We start from the raw sequence: 20,016 nt of genomic DNA, 5'->3' as shown, positions 1-20,016 counted from the left end.
ACGCTGACGCGCGACCGTCGACGTTTAATGTGTTTATTGCAGATTGCCATAAATTCTCCAGCAATTCGTTCGAGAATTATAAAGTTTTTTTGCATAAAACGGTAAACTTCTGGCCAACACGTGGAGAGAAAGTGCACGCCACATCACCCCCTTACCAGTGGTAACGCTGAACTAGAGTTAAGACTGTTCTATCATCCAGGTACGCAAAAGAACAAACTATGAAAAACCAGCTTGGTAACGGTCTGGGAAATGAACATTTCGTCCAGAACGAGTGGTAAAGCGGTTCTTGTTAGCAGGACATGGCTGTTGAACATTAACATGCGCTTCGTTATTACAATTGATGTTGTGTGGTCCAAACTGCTTGGCATTATCATGTGCAGGGACTATTTCAAAAGGAGGCGTATCTTTATCACAATTACGTTGTACTACGATATCGTAGTCCACTTCGTCGTAACATTCACGATTGCATTTGTTATTTACATTGTTTTCGATGTTATCGGATACAATAAATGCGGGCTTGAGTCTATCGATAGAAACGCGGACCTTTTTACCGTTTATATCGATAACGAAAGATTTGTCGTTGCGTTCGAGGACTTTATAAGGCCCGTCGTACGGAGGGTCGGATGGACCTCGTATGGCATCGTGGCGCAAAAAAACGTAAGGAGTAGTAGCTAAATCCTTAAAAATAAAGACGTTTTTTTCGCCGTGTCGTTGTGTAGGTGATGGCTTCAGGTTATTGATGCGCTTTTTGAAAGCTTCAACGGAGTCTGAAGTCGGATTTTGGTTGCTTGCGTGGAAAAATTCCGCGGGTAAACGCAATCCGGCGCCGTATACAAGTTCGGCTGCCGTCGCTCCAAGATCCTCCTTTAATGCACTACGCATACCTAAAAGAACTACTGGTAGTACGGATATCCAATCGTTACCGTCGTGACATTTTATTGCTGCCTTAAGTTGCCTGTGCACTCTTTCTACTTGGCCGTTTACTTGTGGATGGTAACTTGTCGTACGAATTCGCTTTGTACCTAACAAATTACATAATTCTGCAAAAAGAGCTGATTCGAATTGACGGCCTTGGTCGGTAGTTATACGCGCGGGCACGCCGAATCGAGCAATCCAAGTCGAGAATAAAGCTTTAGCAACGGTGTTAGCTTCCATGTCGCTAAGAGGGACTACTTCAGGCCAGCGAGAAAAACGATCGACGCATGTTAAACAATAACGGAACCCTTGACAATAACTCATGGTTATAATGTCAATGTGTATATGTTCGAATCGATTGGCTAATTTCTTAAATTGCGCGACTGGAGAGTACATGTGTCGAGTAACTTTGCATCGCTGGCATGAAATGCACGCTCGCGTCCACTCTTTACAATTTTTGTTAATATTAGGCTAAACGAAACGCGAAGTTACCAGTTGTTGAGATGCGCGTGTGCCAGGGTGCGAAAGGTAATGTAGTGAGTTAAAAACGGCGCGACGTAAAGGTAAGGGCACATATGGTCGTACAACGTCGCTTGTCGTATCACAATATAAATGCACGTTGTAATCCGGAAAATAAACCTTTTTCAGTTTAAGTGACGAAATTTTTGATGAGAGCAATTCGCGCAACTCGAGATCGCTTTTCTGAGCAGAAGCGAGAGAATCGTGATCGACGGATGAGGCGATTGCTTCGACGCGAGACAATGCATCGGCAACACAATTTTCGGAACCTTTAATATGCCTAATATCAGTAGTGAATTGCGAAATGTAATCCAGATATCTGAATTGACGTGGTGAACACTTATCTAAATTCTGCTGGAAAGCGTAAGTAATAGGCTTATGACCCGTAAAAATTGTAAAATTTCTACCTTCCACCATATGTCTGAAACGTTTGACCGATTTATAAATCGCGTAAAGTTCTCTATCATATGCGCTGTATTTACGTTCGGTCTGCGTTAAAGACTTTGTGTAAAAAGCTAAAGGTTGCCATGCGTTAATCACGCGTTGTTGTAAAACACCACCAACGGCAAAATCCGAAGCATCTATAACAATGCTGATAGGCGCGCCAGGGGCAGGGTGCGCAAGCATTGTTGCTTTAGCAAGAGCGCTTTTTGATTTATTAAAAGCGTCACGAGCTTCGTCTGTCCAATCTATGGGTTCTTTGCTTTTCCTCGCGCCAGTTAGCAAATTGTTCAATGGTTGCAGAATAGCAGCGGCGTGAGGTACGAATCTACGGTAAAAGTTAAACATGCCGAGATAACCGCGGAGACTTTTAATCGTAGATGGCAACGAATACTTAATGATCGACTCGACGCGTTCTTCCATAGGAGCGATGCCGTCGGCATTAACTTTGTACCCGAGAAAAGTTATTTCGCTTTGACCGAACACATATTTTCCGGGATTAACCACCACGCCATACTCAGAAAAACGATCAAACAAAATCTTCAAGTGCTCGAGATGTTGCTTCTCATCATCCGATGCGATCAAAAAATCGTCGATGTACGCGAATACAAAATCTAAACCGCGTACAATCTCGTCAACAAAACGTTGGCACGTCTGCGCAGCGTTTCTTAGACCGAACATCATCATAAGCGGCTCGAATAATCCGAAAGGCGTTGTAAGCGCTGCTTTTTCGGTGTCTTCCGGGGCGATGGGAATTTGATGAAACGCGCGCACAATGTCGATTTTCGAAAATACCTTTCTGCCGTGTAGATTAAACGTAAAATCTTCGATGTGTGGCGGAGTGTAGTTGTCTGCGACGGTGCGTTCGTTGAGGGCGCGATAATCGCCGCATGGACGAGGGCTTCCGTCCTTCTTAGCAGCAACGTGGAGTGGCGTCGACCATGGGCTCTTTGATGGCCGCATGACGCCTTGCCGTAACAGCATGTCAAATTCGGCTTTTACTATCTTCAACCGATCAGGTCTAAGGCGATGAGGCTTCGCACGTATAGGCGGACCAGGCATCGTCTTGATGTGGTGCTGTACTCGGTGCTTGATTTCGCCTTTCCGAAAACTTGGCGGGCGCGTGAGGTCCGGGTACTTGGCCAAAAGTTCGTGATACGCAGAGGCACCGATCACTGTTTTGACTGACGTCTTCCCTCCTTCGAATTCCACGCACTGACAAACCTGTGGTATTATCGATCAAGGTTTTTCTTTTTGGATCGATTAGCAGGCCATAATGCGAGAGGAAATCCATTCCGATAATCGCGGAACTCACGTCGGCGATGACGAACGGCCAGTTAAACTCGCGGCGTAGCGATAGGTTAAGGCTTAAGGACACGATTCCGTAGGTGCTAATTGTAGATCCGTTAGCAGCAAAGAGTTCGTAAGCACTTTTCTTCGTTTCCTTGGCCAGCCACTTTCGCGGGTATACGCACAAATGAGCACCAGTATCCACGAGGAAAGATTTATTTGAATTTAAGTCTTTCACATGAATTCGGCGATGCCCGAAGTCGTCAGAACTCGCCGCGTTTACTGACGGCACGCGTCGTTTCCCGACCAGGTACATGGTCCACGGCACTTTTCCGCACGCTCCTGAAACCTCTTATGGTAAAAACAAAGGTACCCATCCGGAGAGTTGTTGTTCGGCGTCGGTGCAGGAGTCATACCGCGACCACGTTTTTCAAATCCTCGGCGAGAACGAGGTGAGCGGCTTTGCTGACTAGTGATCGCGTCGATTTTCGCCGTCAGCTTGCGCATCTGTTCGACGAGAACAGCGAAATCAGAAATTTCACTGATCTGCTGCTTAGACTGTTGAGGGTTTACGGCGTGAACCGTGTCGGCCAACTTCAGAACTTTATCCAGTTCTGTCTCGTGTAATTGTACTTTATCAAATCCAACCATGGACTCGAGAGAAATACAAATATGTAAATATAATTTCGTATGAGTAGATAGGAAGAGGACGATATGTGAAATAATTCGGGATATACAAGTTCATTCCCGATACGTTGTCATCTTATTCAAATTTATTATACTAAGCTTGTTTATTTTGTACTGTCGTTACAGTCTAAACGTCGCTGTCGGCTTAATTTACATACGCGTATCCGCACAGACCAAACGGCTACTATTTACATTTTCAAAATCGCTATCATAGATATATACAACTTAAATTCAATTTCACTCGCAAAAGTCTATAAATCTAATTCATCTCGTATATTAAATTATTCATCATAATTCGTCTTCTCTTATTCGCACGAGTCTTTATATCGAATTTATTCGCTATGTCGTCAATTTTCTCGGTTCACACGCTCACTTACATGATAACGAGGATAGAACCTGATATCGCCTCTTTCCTAAACGCACCATGTCAACGTGGATATCCAGGGGATGATCATCCATCCAAAAGGTCACCACCCGAGCTCCAGTGAGTACTTCTGTCGGATGATTCCATCGATACAATCGAAAGGAAGAGTCGTGTGTCACTTAGAAGAAAGAACGGCTTCCCGGGCAGGACAAGCACCTCGATGTTGAGATCGTCGCACACAGAAAGTGTTCTCCTGATGAAAGGAAAACGTCACTCTATCCAGAGAAGGTCCGAGGAAAATGTCACTCTATCCAGGGAAGGTCCGTGCCCGGCGAGCGCTGATCGAAGAGTACTCGAAACCAATCGTGCCGTCGGCAAACGCGCGCAAGCAACACCCCCCTACGACGGCCTCGCGAGCCCGCTCGCAACCGAACACATGGCTCACGAGCGTTACCAGCAGGATCGGTCGCTCTCGCGCTCGAGTCAGCGGCACATGTTACAACTCTCTCCCCTTTTTAGTGGTTGGAGTCAACCGCTCAAAAACAAAAAAAAAAAAACTAAGCAGGAAATCCGCAATCGTTCCCAGAAAATCAAACAACCATCCAGACCGAAAATGGAGGCCGCAACCCCGTACACTCTCCGAGCCATGCCAATCGGAACACCCGATATGCACGCTCACGCAAAACATTCACACCACGCCAAAATCACGCAATCAAACACATTCACACACGCATTTCACGCTTACTTGTTTTTTACAATTCAATTAATTCGCAAATCTTCGTACGCTTTATACATATAGGTGCACCTAAATTATTCGATTCGCTTACAATTTAAACTAATTCTCACATAACTAAGTAAGTCCATGTCTTACACGCGCGTCCTTCAAATTCCGTTTGGTATTACTTTAATCTCTGATTAAAGCACATCCTTCCTGAAGGATCACTCTTATTTTCACCAACACCGAAACGCTTTAAACTAAGCCTTATAATATTTTCTTAGATTTGCACGATTATAGACGCCTCTCTCAACACCATGATCGTTCGGATCAACTAAAACGTAAGCATTGCGACCCAGGTCCCTCGCGACTTTGAAAGGCTCTTCAAACAAATGGAAAAACTTCTTGGTAACCTTATCCAACGCATTAGACAAATGTCTCACTCTCAAAAGTACCAGGTCTCCTTCTTTTATCACAACCTTAGATGGCTTTTGATGCTTGGTACGAGCCGCATGACTTTTTTCAATGTTTTTCTTTGCAAAGGTTATAAGGTATTTATGGTTAATGGGATTTGATTGTGGAAACTTTAAAAACGTAGTTATTTTATCTTGAATTTTTTGTCCAAAATGCAATTCATTAGGTGCACAGCCTGTACTATGATGAGTCGTTATATTGAATAGTTCCTGCATTTTAGATAAATATAATGGCCAGGAAGTATGTTTATTTTCGCAATATGTTCTGAAAAATCGGCCTATTTCTCTCATTACCCGTTCGGTGGGATTGGATTGGGGATGTCTAACTGAACTATATACAACTTTTATTCCGAGCTTTTCCAATTCGATTTTCCACTTAATGGACGTAAATTGACTACCGTTGTCACTCAAAATTCTTTCGAATTTTCCGCATTCCGGAATATATTCTTCGATAAGTCTCCTAAGTGCGGCGCCTTTCGTGGCTTTCCTCATGGGGTAAATACGAATTAACCTTGAAAACGCGTCCAATACCACGAATATGTGTACTCCCCCCCGACCGCGAGGGAGAGGGCCATAAAAATCAACCGTCACCAGATCTGATGGCTTTTCGGCCCCGACGAGCTGATATGGCCCCTCCATCGTGATCGTGAGATATTTAACGCGCTGGCAAAGGTCGCAACTTAACACATGTGTCTTCACGTCTTTCGTCATAGTGTTACGTCTCAAGACGTATCTTTACTCATTTACATTCTTTAAAAGTGCAATCCCGAATTTCGTAAAATCAAAACTATATACACGTCCACCAGAAAACGATACAGCAGCAAAACACAAAGACCATACTCAGCATTACACAACACACAATGAATTCAAAAAGAAAATTACTCAACTACACACGAAACATCAGCGATTTATTAAGCACAAATTTATGTATATAAGACGAACCACCCAAAAGGTGAGCAGAAATTATCTTTACTCCGTACACACCGGTCCGACAATTGGTGATCATTTTTCTTAATAAACTCGCGACCGTTACAAGTAATATCGTGCAAGTATTATTCACAACCTATCCTATTCAATTCAACAAGCAGTTAGAGCCTGCTACATTTATTCAATTCAACAAGCAGTTAGAGCCTGCTACATTTATTCAATTCAACAAGCAGTTAGAGCCTGCTACATTCATACAATTCAACAAGCAGTTAGAGACTGCTACATTTTATCAACAATTAAAGACTACGATTATCAAGGTAGTACAATTATCAGACATACATTTCCACATATATTTATTATAAGTGAGACATATCCGACCACTAGTCAACATATTGGAACGTCTCATTCATTAGTATTCGTAGTTGATGCACGAGACGTAACAATTGGTTCCGGTACGAAAAATACATTCGATTGAGATAAAGAAAATTATTTTTATACATATTAAAACTTATTAATGAATTAACGCATCAAACGGAAAAAAGAGAGTTCGAAAACCGCGGATATACGAGTAGGTGTTGTATTACAGAAGTAAACAGCACACGTCACTTTCTTTCATAGTGACCGAATTTCAAAAATTGCAATCTTGCAAAATTATGAAACTAAGACAACAGCAGAAATAAGTGACCGAGAAATAATTTTCAGCCAGTAGGTCAAATACCATACGTAGATAGAATTTCCTTTTTTTTTTCTTTTCTTTTTCCCCTTTTATTTTTGCCATCTCAATAAGCAATTGTGTTTCCATATACTTCTACCATAATTTTTTTTTTTTTTTGCTAACAATAATTTTTCTTATTTTATATATTTTCCCTGCTTCACTCTATTTTGATTTTGTCGAATTACCTTTGTTTATTCCGTTTATTACGAAAGTGCGATAAATGAGCAAGAAGTCCAATACAACGAAGGACACATCCTCCATAATTAGGAAACTTACGCGATCACAAATCGACAAGAATCCAAAATTAGAAGACCTTTTAGAAAAAGGACTGGATGAGATAGCTTTCAAAAAGAGTAACAAGCTACAAAGATCGCCGATTAAGACCAAGACTCAAGAAGAAATCGTAAGAAAAGAAAAAAACACAGGAGCAATAAAGAAAATCATACCAACAGTTGACCAATTAGTTGATTTAACAGAAAAACAAACAAATAAAACCGACTGCACTGATTCAGACAAATATTCACTATTAGACCAGACGTTTGACACATTTGACTCAGAAAAACACGATAGATATTCAGACATTGGAGGATTTTTAGGTGAACAAAGCCTAATATTAGGGACACCAAAAGATATATTATTTAGCATAAACACAAACGAAGAATCTGTCTACACAAAATACGCATTACCAAAAAACTCTGACGAACCTATTAACCAACAACAGAACATCGAAGATTCAAAAAAAGACATTAGAAAAATAAACAAAACACAATACATAAACAAAAAGGAGAGTGAAAGAAACACTCAGCAAATTCAAAGACAAATTCAAGAAAACCAACGTATCACAAGTCCAGCAACAAACCCAATAAACATGGCAAATTCACACCCAATCAAATTATCACTCAAAGAATTGGTAAATTATGTTCCGGACTTCGATGGCAAAAATATGCCACCCGCAAAGTACATCAGAAGACTACGACGAGTAAAAAATTTAGTAGATGACCAAGATGAACATAATGTAGTAGAATTATTGATAGTGAGAATGAAGGGAGAGGCAGAAGAAGCTTTAGGAAACAGCTGTGTAGAAACAATAGACGAATTAATTACAGCAATACGAAGTCTGTACCCAATTCAAGAAGACATACACGAACTGCGTGCTAGGATACGCAAAATAACACAAGGAACTACAGAATCAGTTATCCAATACACAAATAGATTATGTCAATTGGTATTAGAAATAAAAGAAATATATAGAATACAAGAAAAAAATGAAATAGCCAGGAAGAATTTCTACGAAGAATTAGATGCGGACGCAGCAAAATGTTTTAAAAAAGGAATGCGAACGGAAATAAAATACGAACTGGGCAATGAGACAACATTACAAGAAATGTCCAAAAAAGCCATAGAAATTGAAAATGACATAAATATTAGAAAAACAACAGATAGTATAACAATTAATAACACATATGCAGAATACAATGATTATTATAGACCTGAATTACCAAAAAAAATCATGATATGTCAAATTTGCCATGACCCTCAACACGAAGCACTATTTTGCCATTCTACAGCATGCGTCTATGGTAAAGGATCAGATCACTTTTCTAATAATTGTAAAAATTCAGTAGACAAAATCAATTTGATATGCAAATACTGCAGCCAAAAAGGACACTCAATAAGCGCTTGCCCACTAAATAAACGAAGAAATATCCATTGCCAATACTGTCAAGAATTAGGACATGAGGTAGGTCAATGCCCCTACATTGCTGACTACATAAAATGCTGGAAATGTGGAGAAACAGGACATGAAGCCATTAAGTGTAAAAATAAGATCACACAAAAGGTAAACAAATGCGATATTTGTGACGAAGGAAGTCATTCAACGTAAGAATGCCCTGAGGTCTTTTGTAAAAAATGCAATAAAAAAGGTCACCCTATCAAATTTTGCACAACAGGTAAAAATAGATCACCTTATAGAATATGCACCCTATGCCAAGAACAGGGACACGAAGAACAAGATTGTGAAGAAGCACGAATATATTTCACAGAACAAAGAAATAAATCAAGTTACAAATGCCAATTATGTGATCAATTAGGTCACACAGCAAAATTCTGCAGAAAAATCGCGAATACACAACAATCTGCAAACCCTCAGCAAAATCAGCAAAACTATAACACTTACAATAGAAACCACAACAACGGATATAGAAACAATTTTAACAATGATCAAAGAAAAAAATTCTGTGCTTATTGCAAAAATATAGGTCACACAGCAAGTGAATGTAGGAAACTACAAGCACTAAAAAATTATCCACCTTAAAATATTTCAATCACATGCGAAGGTTGCAACGAAACTGGACATAACATAGATAACTGTGAAAAAATTAAAAGATTACAAGAAGAAAGAATATTTTGCAGAATCTGTAAAGGTGTCGGTCATACAACAGAACAATGTCGCAAACATGGGACAAACTCGGAAAACTCTGGAGCTCCTTTGGGAAGGAACGCCTAAAGAAAGAGCAGACAAAAACGTTCCACGACAAAACACTCACTCTCCCAACACAAACAAAACATCACATAGATACATACAGCAAATTCAAAGAAAATGTAAAGGAAATAGAGAGTACCATGCTACAGACAGATATAGCTAAAAATAGTACTGATATTAACCAACAAATTACAAATGATTATACCAAAATATACATTATCAAATTAAAAAACCTGCTCAAGTACATAGAAATAGTCGAACCAAATTCGAATAATAAACTGCAACTACTAGTAGACAGTGGAGCACAACTAAATATTATCAAAAATAGTAGCATTCCACAAAAGCAGTTAAATAGAAATGAACAAATATCTATATCAGGAATCACAGAAGACGCAATAAGAACAATAGGTTCAACACAAATGTATATTGCAGATGAACCATTTGATTTCCATGTAGCACCAGATAACTTCTCTATTCCTTACGATGGAATAATAGGAATAAATGCCTTATCCAAACACAAATTAAGATTAGACAGAGGATACTTGGAAATAAATAATCAAAAAGTGCCATTAAAAGAAATCACTAGCAGAAATCAAACAAACACATTTACAATACAAACCTCAAAAGAAATTAATGAACATCATGACACATGGAAACCCATAACATTTGATAAAAGATACATAGTAAGCAAAAATGATATTGAAATAAATACGATTACACACAGCAAAGAAGTATCAATACATAAAGATGTAATTCAAATCCTAAATATAATAAGCGACATACAAGAAGAAACGAAAAATAGTACGAATGATCAAATATATGGGAATCCAGAAACAAAAATATCTCAACCTAACTATAACTCAAGCTTGACACAATTTATTGGAAACATTAATAAAGCCCTGGAAGACGAATCTAATGAAACCAAGGAGCACTATACTATTAACGATTATTCAAACTTTTGCGACACATTGAGAGATAACGTTGCAGGAGAGATCGACAAAAAATATGACAAAATGACGAACCTTCACATTATAAATGATATAGAAAATAACTTCAAAAATATCAATGAAAAATTCACTAATTTAAAATCGACAAATATATTTACAACAACGCACAACGAAATTACACAAAAAGAGACACAAGAAGAACATTGAAGACATATGCTGGTTAGAAGGAGATAAACTTGGCCAATGCAACATAGAAGAACACGAAATCAATTTAACTGATGATAAACCAGTATATGTTAAACAATTTCCTCTGCCATATACACTCAAGCAAATCGCATGTGATGAGACAAAAAAGCTAATTATAAATAACTTAATTAGACCCTTAACATTAGATTGTGCCAAAAAAGGGATTAACAAAAGACGGAAAGAAAAAATGGAGAATGGTGATAGATTATCGAAAATTGAATGCAAAAACTATTCCAGATCCATATCTTATACCCAATATATTGGAAATTTTCGACTGCATAGGAAAAAACAAAGTTTTTACCACCATCGATATGGTTTCCGGATTTCATCAACTAAAAATGAAAGAGTCAGATATACATAAAACGGCATTTAGTATCCCTGGCATGGGACGTTTTGAATTCAAAGTATTACCTTTCGGACTAATAAACTCACCTAGAGTCTTCCAAAGAGCACTAACAAAAGTACTCGGAGACCTATTGGAAAAAGGGTTCTGCTACTTGTACATCGATGATATAATTATCGTTGCAAATACAGTTGAAGAACATAATGAAAGATTCAAATTCATAGCAGAAAAATTAAGAATAGCAGGATTAAAAATTGAAACGAGTAAATGCAAATTTTTCCAAAAGGAAGTAGAATTCTTAGGCCACATTATAAGTGAAGAAGGTATCAAAACAGACCCAAAGAAAATAGAAGCAATAAAGAAATTTCCTATCCCGAAAACTATCAAAAATATCAGAGAATTTTTAGGCCTAACAAGCTATTATAGACGCTTTATTGGACACTTTTCACAAATAGCAAAACCTATCATAGATTTACTACAAAAAGAACAACCATTTATTTGGACTGAAGAAAGACAAGAAGCTTTTGAAAAATTAAAAAACGCCCTATGCACAACTCCAGTTCTTCAATACCCAGATATGGAAAAACCATTCATCATTACAACAGACGCTTCAAACTACGCGCTGGGTTGTGTACTCTCTCAAGGAGAGATCGGTGACGACAAACCAATAGCATTCGCATCAAGAATCTTAAAATCAGCAGAGAAAAAATACCATACATACGAAAAAGAAGCACTTGGCATAGTATTCGCAATAAAAACATTTAAGAATTACATATATGGAAACAAATTTACCGTCGTTAGTGATCACAAACCATTGTTATCCTTTAAATCAGCAGACAACAATTCAAGAGTACAAAAATGGAGACTAAAACTGGCAGATTATGATTATGACATTATCTACAAACCTGGCAAAATAAATACAAATGCCGATGCACTCTCACGAAATCCGATAGAAAATATAAAAATAAACGCAGTTACCAGAGCACAAAAAGCAAAACAAGAATCAAAAGAAATAGTAACAAATGAACAAGAAAAACAAGAGGAACAAATCAAAATAATAAGAAAACAAGACAAAGAAAAAAGAAATAGAAATAAAAATATTACACAAACACAAGTACATATGGAAAATGACGAAAATACAACACAGAAACAATATAACATAAGATTTACGAAAAAACCCATCGAATCAAGAAAAGACAACATTATACATTTTATCGATTACAAACATCAATCATTAGATAACACAACAGAAAGTCTAATGAAAATCAAACATATACAAGCAGACAAAAATCTACAGCCCCAAGAAATTGAAATAATACAGTCAAGAACAAAAAACATCTTCATAGCCTGTCTTGACACGAGACAGTCCGCTATGAGGATAAAGGAAAATCTCAAAAGCCTCTTCAAATTATTAAGAACATTAATAATTCGCAAGAGAATAAAAACATTCAGCAAGTCAAAAGACCTAATATTAAAAAACATACACTGGATCGAAATAGAAAACATTCTAGCAACAACATTCAAAAATTCTAAAACTAAAATTATCATTTGCCTAAATTACATCGACTACGTAAAACTCACAGACCGAGACAATATATTCGACCAATATCACTCAAGCGCACTAGGAGGACATTCGGGAATCAACAGAACATGGAACAGAATAAAGAACAAATACTATTGGGAAAATCTGAAAACTGATATAGAGAACCGTATTAAAAATTGTGAAATTTGTCAAAGAAACAAACTAAAAAGAATAAAAATTAGACAGCCAATGATGAAAACATTCGACAAAATCGCAATGGACATAGTAGGACCTCTAAACGTTACTAATAATCAGAACAAATACATTCTTTCTATACAAGACCTCCTCTCAAAATTCATAATAGTTGTTCCACTCAGTGATCAAATGGCAGAAACAATTGCAGATGCCCTAATTAAAAAATTTATATGTATTTTCAGTTCACCAAAAGTAGTCCTCACCGACAGAGGAGAAAACTTTACAAGTAAAATTTTAAAAGCCATTGCTCGTAGATTTAAATTTGCAAAAATAGAAACCACCGCATTTTCACCACAATCAAACGGCTCCCTAGAAAGAGCACATCACCCCCTTTGTGAATATTTAAAAAATTTTTCTAGTAAAAAAATTGAATGGGACAATTTATTAGAATTAGCCCAATTTCATTACAATACAAGCGTTCACAGCGCACATAGATTCACTCCGCATGAACTGGTCTTCGCTTATCCACCATGGTTACCATCTAGTGAACCGTTAAAAACTTCAGAACAATTACCAACATTTAATAATTATCTATCCACACTTATACAAAACATGCAGGATATTGCATGCTTAGCGCGGGAAAACCTCATAATAGCAAAAGAAAAATCAAAAAAATATTATGATCGCCACATAAACCCTTGCAATTTCAAAATAGAAGATCAAGTGTGGCTCATTAAAGAACCTAAACCAGGAAAATTAGAAAAGAATCAAAACCTGGGTCCTTTTGAAATATTAAACATCACAGACAAATATAATGTAACAATAAATAAGGGTGGAAAACCGAATACAGTTCATGCAAATAAATTAATATTACACAAAAGTATATAAAATGATAAACCTTTCTCTGTTTTAGGACAAACAAATCATGTATTCAAAAATAACGTTATTCATTACATTTTTTCAAATTACTTATGCATACATTGGATATCACTGCGGCACCACAAACACAAACATCACAACATTCTCTCTACTGGACGCTGACGAATGCGACTTTAAAACCGAAACCAGAAACTCAACAATAGCAAATATAGAACTTATCCAAGCAGCCGAATTTAGAAATATTCCAGTACATCAATGCAAAATTGAAATCCATCGGACAGTATACCAATGCGGACTATTCGGACGCCTTGAACCTGAACAAAACGGAGAACAGGAATACTTGTATGAATTGAGCCATGAACAATGCCACGAAACGAGAATTTTTAAGTATGACAATTTTCATACGATTGCTGATTTAAAAATAAACGCCACAACAACCAAAGGCATAGACTTCGCTGGCGATGCAGGAAGCTGCAGCGGCGTAGCCTACGTAGACAGGTTCGGATCATGGAGTAAGGTACTTGTTCAAGGCACAATTAAAATCACATTAATACAAGCCTATGCGAAAATTTGTCTGAGTAACGATAAATTACATTTAAGCTCAAGAACGATATGTAAATTTTCAGACACAACTTGCGTAGACTGACGGGGGTTATACATTTTGGGACATTTTACCTCAGGAAGAATGTTTTACTAACACTTACGATATTTTATATAAAGGTCCAGTAACAAAATACTTTAACACACACAATGACGACATAATATACATGGTAAATACTAGCGACACGACCTTTGCTTTAACAGCCAAAGATAAAATATTGAAATGCTACAGAGAGTTCATAAGAACAGAACACCCAAAACTCTTTATCGCGGAAGAAAACAATAATTTCAACAAATACAAATTCAATAAAGACACTGTTACTAGCAAAAACAAGGTCAACATAGATTTATTCACATACGTAAATTCTAAATTTGTATATGTCGAAAAGCATTTGGGCAGACAACTGAACAATCTTTACAGAAAAATCATTACAGATAGGTGTGAAGTAGAGAGGAAAACAATACAAAACTCCCTATCTCTTACAACCCTCTCCCCTGACGAATTCGCATACAACATCATGAAGAAACCTGGATACATTGCCAGGATCGCAGGAGAAGCAGTTCATGTCATAAAATGCACCCCTACTGTAGTGAAGGCACAGCACCTTAACGAATGCTACAATGAATTACCAGTAATTTCAGGCAACGAAACCTGGTTTCTTACTCCAAAAACTCATATCCTCAAAAGAAGAGGTACTCCAATGAACTGCAACTCCATAATACCTACATACTACAAAGTAAACAGCAAATGGATAAAACTAACACCCAAACCAATGGAAACAATACCACCACAAGCACTCAAACCTAACACAAACATAAAATGGAAATTTGAATCCATAGATTCATTAGCAACTAGCGGCATATACTCACAACAAGAATTAGACCAATTACAACAACAAATAATGTTCCCCATGGAAAAAGCATCTCTGTTAAATATTATAGCTAAAGAAATATCAGGAGAAGGAACAACAAAGGACATCTTTACAGAAAATACACTTACAAAATTGGCTGAAAGCACGTGGAATCACATATTCAACAAACTAATCACGTGCGGATCAATCTCATCAGTAATCATAATGATATTAATATTACTGCAAATAATAAAACTGACGATTGACACCATCATCAGAGGATATACGCTGCACATGGTTTATGGCTGGTCTATGAACCTACTATGGGCCTTCTTCAGCTCAATAACCCACCTGCTAATGATACTAGGACGACAAAACCACAACAGTATGACAAAAATTAATAAACAAAATGCAGAAATTGAACTAGACACAATACACACAAACCTGAACGACACAGACGTCAAGATACAAATCTACTCTGATACCCACTGTCCTATTCCTCAACAAAACTTACCTCTCGAATCAACAATAATCAAATACAAACATGACCTATTTTCAACAAAAATCTAATTGTCATGTCGTTCAGTACCCCAAATGCTTTACGTCATGGCCACATTTTAAGCGGGGAGGGAAGCGAGATATCCGCTTTAGGAATCTAAATTAAAAACAAATTCCTTATCTAAAAAACAAAAGAAAAATATATTTTTACAAAATTACAATTATGTTTACATTTACACTTATATACAATTACAATTGTATCGATGATCTACACTAGGACCTATGATTACATTATAAAACTCACTAAACACCTCCACGCATACTCGACGAAAACCATTGCAATACACTAATAAATCATAAAAAAATAATTCGCGCAGATTCCAAGTGTCCTCGTCTGGACCATACTCTCCCAAGAAGAAGGCCGTCTGCGTCACTCGATCGCAATGCCTCAGAGTACGCACCAACTGCCATCTTTGAAACTAACAAATAGGAAACAAATTAATCAGACATATCAATATACCAATATACAAACATACATTGTAAAACACTTACATCTATTCTCACATATTTTCGGGTCCCAGGCTTAGGTGCGACCGGTAAAGGCAAGCCCTCCCGTCTGGCCTTCTTTACTGCACGAGAATGCTGCCAATCCACAAACTAGAACAAAGAAATATAATGATAATAATAAAAATGAATAAGAAATCAAATTGTAAAATACTTACGCAAACCATCGAACGGCGTTTTCTCGAGAAACCATACATGTTGAATTCTGGTCACAAGCGCAGAGAACACTTTGTAAACTATCAAAGCGACGCAGCCTTTATATACCAAATAATTTGTACACCTTGCAGAAAAATGATTCCACCGACGCAATCAAATTCCAACACTTCCGAAACTCGGAAATGCACATAACGAAATAATCTTTTCACCGAAAAACAACCATTGCAATCAATACATTAATTGCAATATCTTATGCCCCGAGGTGTTACGTCTCAAGACGTATCTTTACTCATTTACATTCTTTAAAAGTGCAATCCCGAATTTCGTAAAATCAAAACTATATACACGTCCACCAGAAAACGATACAGCAGCAAAACACAAAGACCATACTCAGCATTACACAACACACAATGAACTCAAAAAGAAAATTACTCAACTACACAAGAAACATCAGCGATTTATTAAGCACAAATTTATGTATATAAGACGAACCACCCGAAAGGTGAGCAGAAATTATCTTTACTCCGTACACACCGGTCCGACAATTGGTGATCATTTTTCTTAATAAACTCGCGACTGTTACAAGTAATATCGTGCAAGTATTATTCACAACCTATCCTATTCAATTCAACAAGCAGTTAGAGCCTGCTACATTTATTCAATTCAACAAGCAGTTAGAGCCTGCTACATTTATTCAATTCAACAAGCAGTTAGAGCCTGCTACATTCATACAATTCAACAAGCAGTTAGAGCCTGCTACATTTTATCAACAATTAAAGGCTACGATTATCAAGGTAGTACAATTATCAGACATACATTTCCACATATATTTATTATAAGTGAGACATATCCGACCACTAGTCAACATATTGGAACGTCTCATTCATTAGCTATTCGTAGTTGATGCACGAGACGTAACAATAGTACGCCAATAATAGTATCTTTTTAGATATGACACTGTTTTGAATACTCCAGGGTGACCTAATTGAAAATGGGTGAGCTTCACTATTTCGTCTTTTATTTCCTTTGGTATTACGATACGCCATGTTTCCGATTTATGCTCTTTCATGAATAATACATTGTCGTAAACCTGTAAATGTTCGTGTTTTCTATTTTTATTATTTAGTTGTTTAAGAAAATTTTGGCAAGCTGGGTCTTGATTTTGCTTTTCTGCTGTATTCTTCATGATTTTTTTTAATGAGGTATCTGCATTAAACAATGCCATTATTATCAATGAAGATACTTCGTCACTCTTTATCATTGGTAAACTATAATTATAAAGGGATGAAATCATGAGAGTTTCCTGTGTATACTCCTTGAATTTACTTTCGGGATTACGACTCAAAAGATCAGCTACTGTATTGTCCTTGCCTCTACAGTGTACTACGGTGTATAAGTATTGCTGTAAATACAGAGACCATCTTATCAGCCGTGAATTGTGAAATACGGTCGAATTCAGAAATGTTAACGCTTTATGATCCGTTACGATCTCAAAAGTCCGGCCCACTAAAAACCTTCTGAATTTCGCAATACTATACACGATGCTTAGAAGCTCTAATTCTGTCGTTGTATATTTTGTTCCAGTTTGTGTTAAACATCTACTGGCAAGAGAAATTATGCCATGTTCCTTATTTTCATCTATTTGATATAAAATACCTGCTATACCACTATTGCTTGCATCTGTTTGAACTTTAAATGGGATGTTCGGAATAACATGACTCAAGCAAACAGTATGAGTAAAATTTCGCTTTAGTGCGTCAAAGGCGCGAGTATGTTGTTCGGTCCATAACCATTCTGAATTATCTTTTAATAAATCTCGAAACAGTGATATAAAATTGTTGTGTTTTATTGCGAAACGTTGGTAATAATTACATACTCCAAGTATGTGCTGTAATTGTTGTTTGTTTTTAGGATTTTCAAAATTAGTTATTATCGCGACACGTTCTGGCTCAAGAATTATCCCGTTATATGACACGATAAATCCTAGGAATTTTATTTTATCTAATAAAAATTTGCATTTTTTTAAATTTATTGTAAAACCATTTGCCATCAATTTTGAGAAAATGACTTGCAAAACCAAAATATGTTCTTCGAATGTTTGAGTACCGATTGCGCAATCATCGACATAAGTTGCTGAGTATTTATGTATATTTATTCCGTTTGGAACACTGACTTGATTGTTTTCTTTCTCAGTATTGCTTTCTCCCTCTGGTTGTCTTTCGAAAATGTTCATGATGGGAGCCTGGTTCGATAACGCCATTGTAAAAGCTCGAATGAAAGCACTACTCGCTGTGCTTATACCGAAAGGTACGCGTATGAATTGATACATTCGACCCTTAAAGACGAATGCAGTCAGTGGTCGTGATTCTTTATCAAGTAAAATTTGCCAGTAGCCCATCGTCATGTCTATCTTCGAGAAATATTTACATTTGAAAAACACTTGCATGATGTCTGTTATTATTGGTGGTGCTTCGTGGTCCTCTTCTAAATATTTGTTTAGGTTTCTTGCATCGAGACACACCCGTATCGCACCGTCGCTTTTACGTACGATTCGAAAGGGATTACAGTACTGACTTATAGCTGGTTCAATGATTCCTGCTTGACACATTTTCTCCAAATACATCTCTACTTCGTCACGCAAGCAACACCCCCCTACGACGGCCTCGCGAGCCCGCTCGCAACCGAACACATGGCTCACGAGCGCTACCAGCAGGATCGGTCGCTCTCGCGCTCGAGTCAGCGGCACATGTTACACTCGTTGGAAGCTGCCATGACAGCTTGCACTTGCAAGGGTAGACGAGTCTTCCATACCTGAAGAATGAACTCGTCAGTCGTTGACGACGTCGCGTGCGTCTTCATGCTCCGGTAAAATTCGAAAGGACTGCGGTCTCCCATCTCCTCGCCTTCGAGCAACTTGCGTACGCGCGCGCTATCTGATTCGGTGAAACGCTCGATCAGCTTCACCTTCAGATCGTCGTATAAGCCTTGGTTCGGTGCGTTGACGAGGACATCTTCCACTTTCGCGATGGCACATGGCGTCAAAGCTGCGACAGATTGGCAGTATTTGGCCTCGTCATCTGTGATGCTGGCATTCTTGAATGCAACCTCCATGAGCCGAAACCATAATTTCACGTTGCTTTCCGTGAACGGTGGAGCACGGAAATGTCGTGGCGTTTGTACGTTGACGATCGGAGCAACAGTAGCGGCGACGGCAACGTCGTCCGTCATGGTTGTAGATGTTTAAAAGAATTTATGTAGCACTGATTTGAATGGCGATTCACTCCACACGTTACACTTTTTCACCCAGATCACGTCGGGGTCACCAATTTGTCGCCGTGGGCGCAGGGTGAAATAAACTTTTAGTTGGTGTGAGGATAACTTTATTTAATTCAAAACAAGACTTACAAATGTAACGCGACTCGGCAGAACGTAAACCGCGAAGCTGGCAGAAGGCCGAGCTGTTAGCTGGTCTCGGGTTCGGGCTAGAGTGCCAGGGCTCGCCCCAACTACCTCGCGTTTATCCTCGGAAGAATCCAGTCAAAAGGGCAAGTCCCTCCCACGAGGTCCGTGGAAAGGGTAGCTGGGACCGCGGGTTGACATTAAAAAAAAACGAAAGTTGGGCGCGCGTTTTCCCTTAAATAAACTCATTAACGCTGACGCGCGACTGTCGACGTTTAATGTGTT

General features: G+C 38.1%; 3 protein-coding genes across 3 annotated transcripts; all 3 read right to left on the bottom strand.

Annotated features, from left to right (window-relative positions):
* Positions 1-216: 216 nt before the first annotated feature.
* Positions 217-1,155, bottom strand: LOC131675105 (uncharacterized). Its single transcript, XM_058953952.1, has one exon. It carries the CDS (start codon positions 1,153-1,155, stop codon positions 217-219), a length of 939 nt encoding a protein of 312 aa, XP_058809935.1.
* A 16,307-nt stretch (positions 1,156-17,462) lies between these two features.
* On the bottom strand, positions 17,463-18,955 carry LOC131675104 (uncharacterized). Its single transcript, XM_058953950.1, has 3 exons — positions 18,506-18,955; positions 17,847-18,220; positions 17,463-17,538 (listed from the first exon to the last, which is right to left on the bottom strand). The coding sequence occupies exons 1-3, from the start codon at positions 18,953-18,955 to the stop codon at positions 17,463-17,465; spliced, it is 900 nt and encodes a 299-aa protein (XP_058809933.1).
* A 113-nt stretch (positions 18,956-19,068) lies between these two features.
* LOC131675103 (uncharacterized) lies at positions 19,069-19,560 on the bottom strand. The gene has a single exon (XM_058953949.1). It carries the CDS (start codon positions 19,558-19,560, stop codon positions 19,069-19,071), a length of 492 nt encoding a protein of 163 aa, XP_058809932.1.
* Positions 19,561-20,016: the final 456 nt, after the last annotated feature.

This window comes from Phymastichus coffea, unplaced genomic scaffold, assembly GCF_024137745.1.
Source record: "Phymastichus coffea isolate CEN01 unplaced genomic scaffold, Cenicafe_Pcof_1.1 PCOF00016, whole genome shotgun sequence".
Taxonomy (NCBI): domain Eukaryota; kingdom Metazoa; phylum Arthropoda; class Insecta; order Hymenoptera; family Eulophidae; genus Phymastichus; species Phymastichus coffea.
The sequence above is the reverse complement of the archived record's forward strand: the minus strand, read 5'-3'. Positions and strand labels throughout refer to the sequence as shown.

Excerpts from the sequence above, each read along its gene's own strand:
- LOC131675103 (XM_058953949.1), bottom strand. The coding sequence starts at position 19,560 with ATGACGGACGACGTTGCCGTCGCCGCTACTGTTGCTCCGATCGTCAAC.
- LOC131675105 (XM_058953952.1), bottom strand. The coding sequence starts at position 1,155 with ATGGAAGCTAACACCGTTGCTAAAGCTTTATTCTCGACTTGGATTGCT.
- LOC131675104 (XM_058953950.1), bottom strand. The coding sequence starts at position 18,955 with ATGTATTTGGAGAAAATGTGTCAAGCAGGAATCATTGAACCAGCTATA. Across the intron at positions 18,221-18,505 it reads CTGAGAAAGAAAACAATCAA|CACATACTTGGAGTATGTAA; the intron begins GTCAGTGTTCCA and ends CAACAATTACAG. Across the intron at positions 17,539-17,846 it reads AGTATTGCGAAATTCAGAAG|ATACCTCATTAAAAAAAATC; the intron begins GTTTTTAGTGGG and ends TGTTTAATGCAG.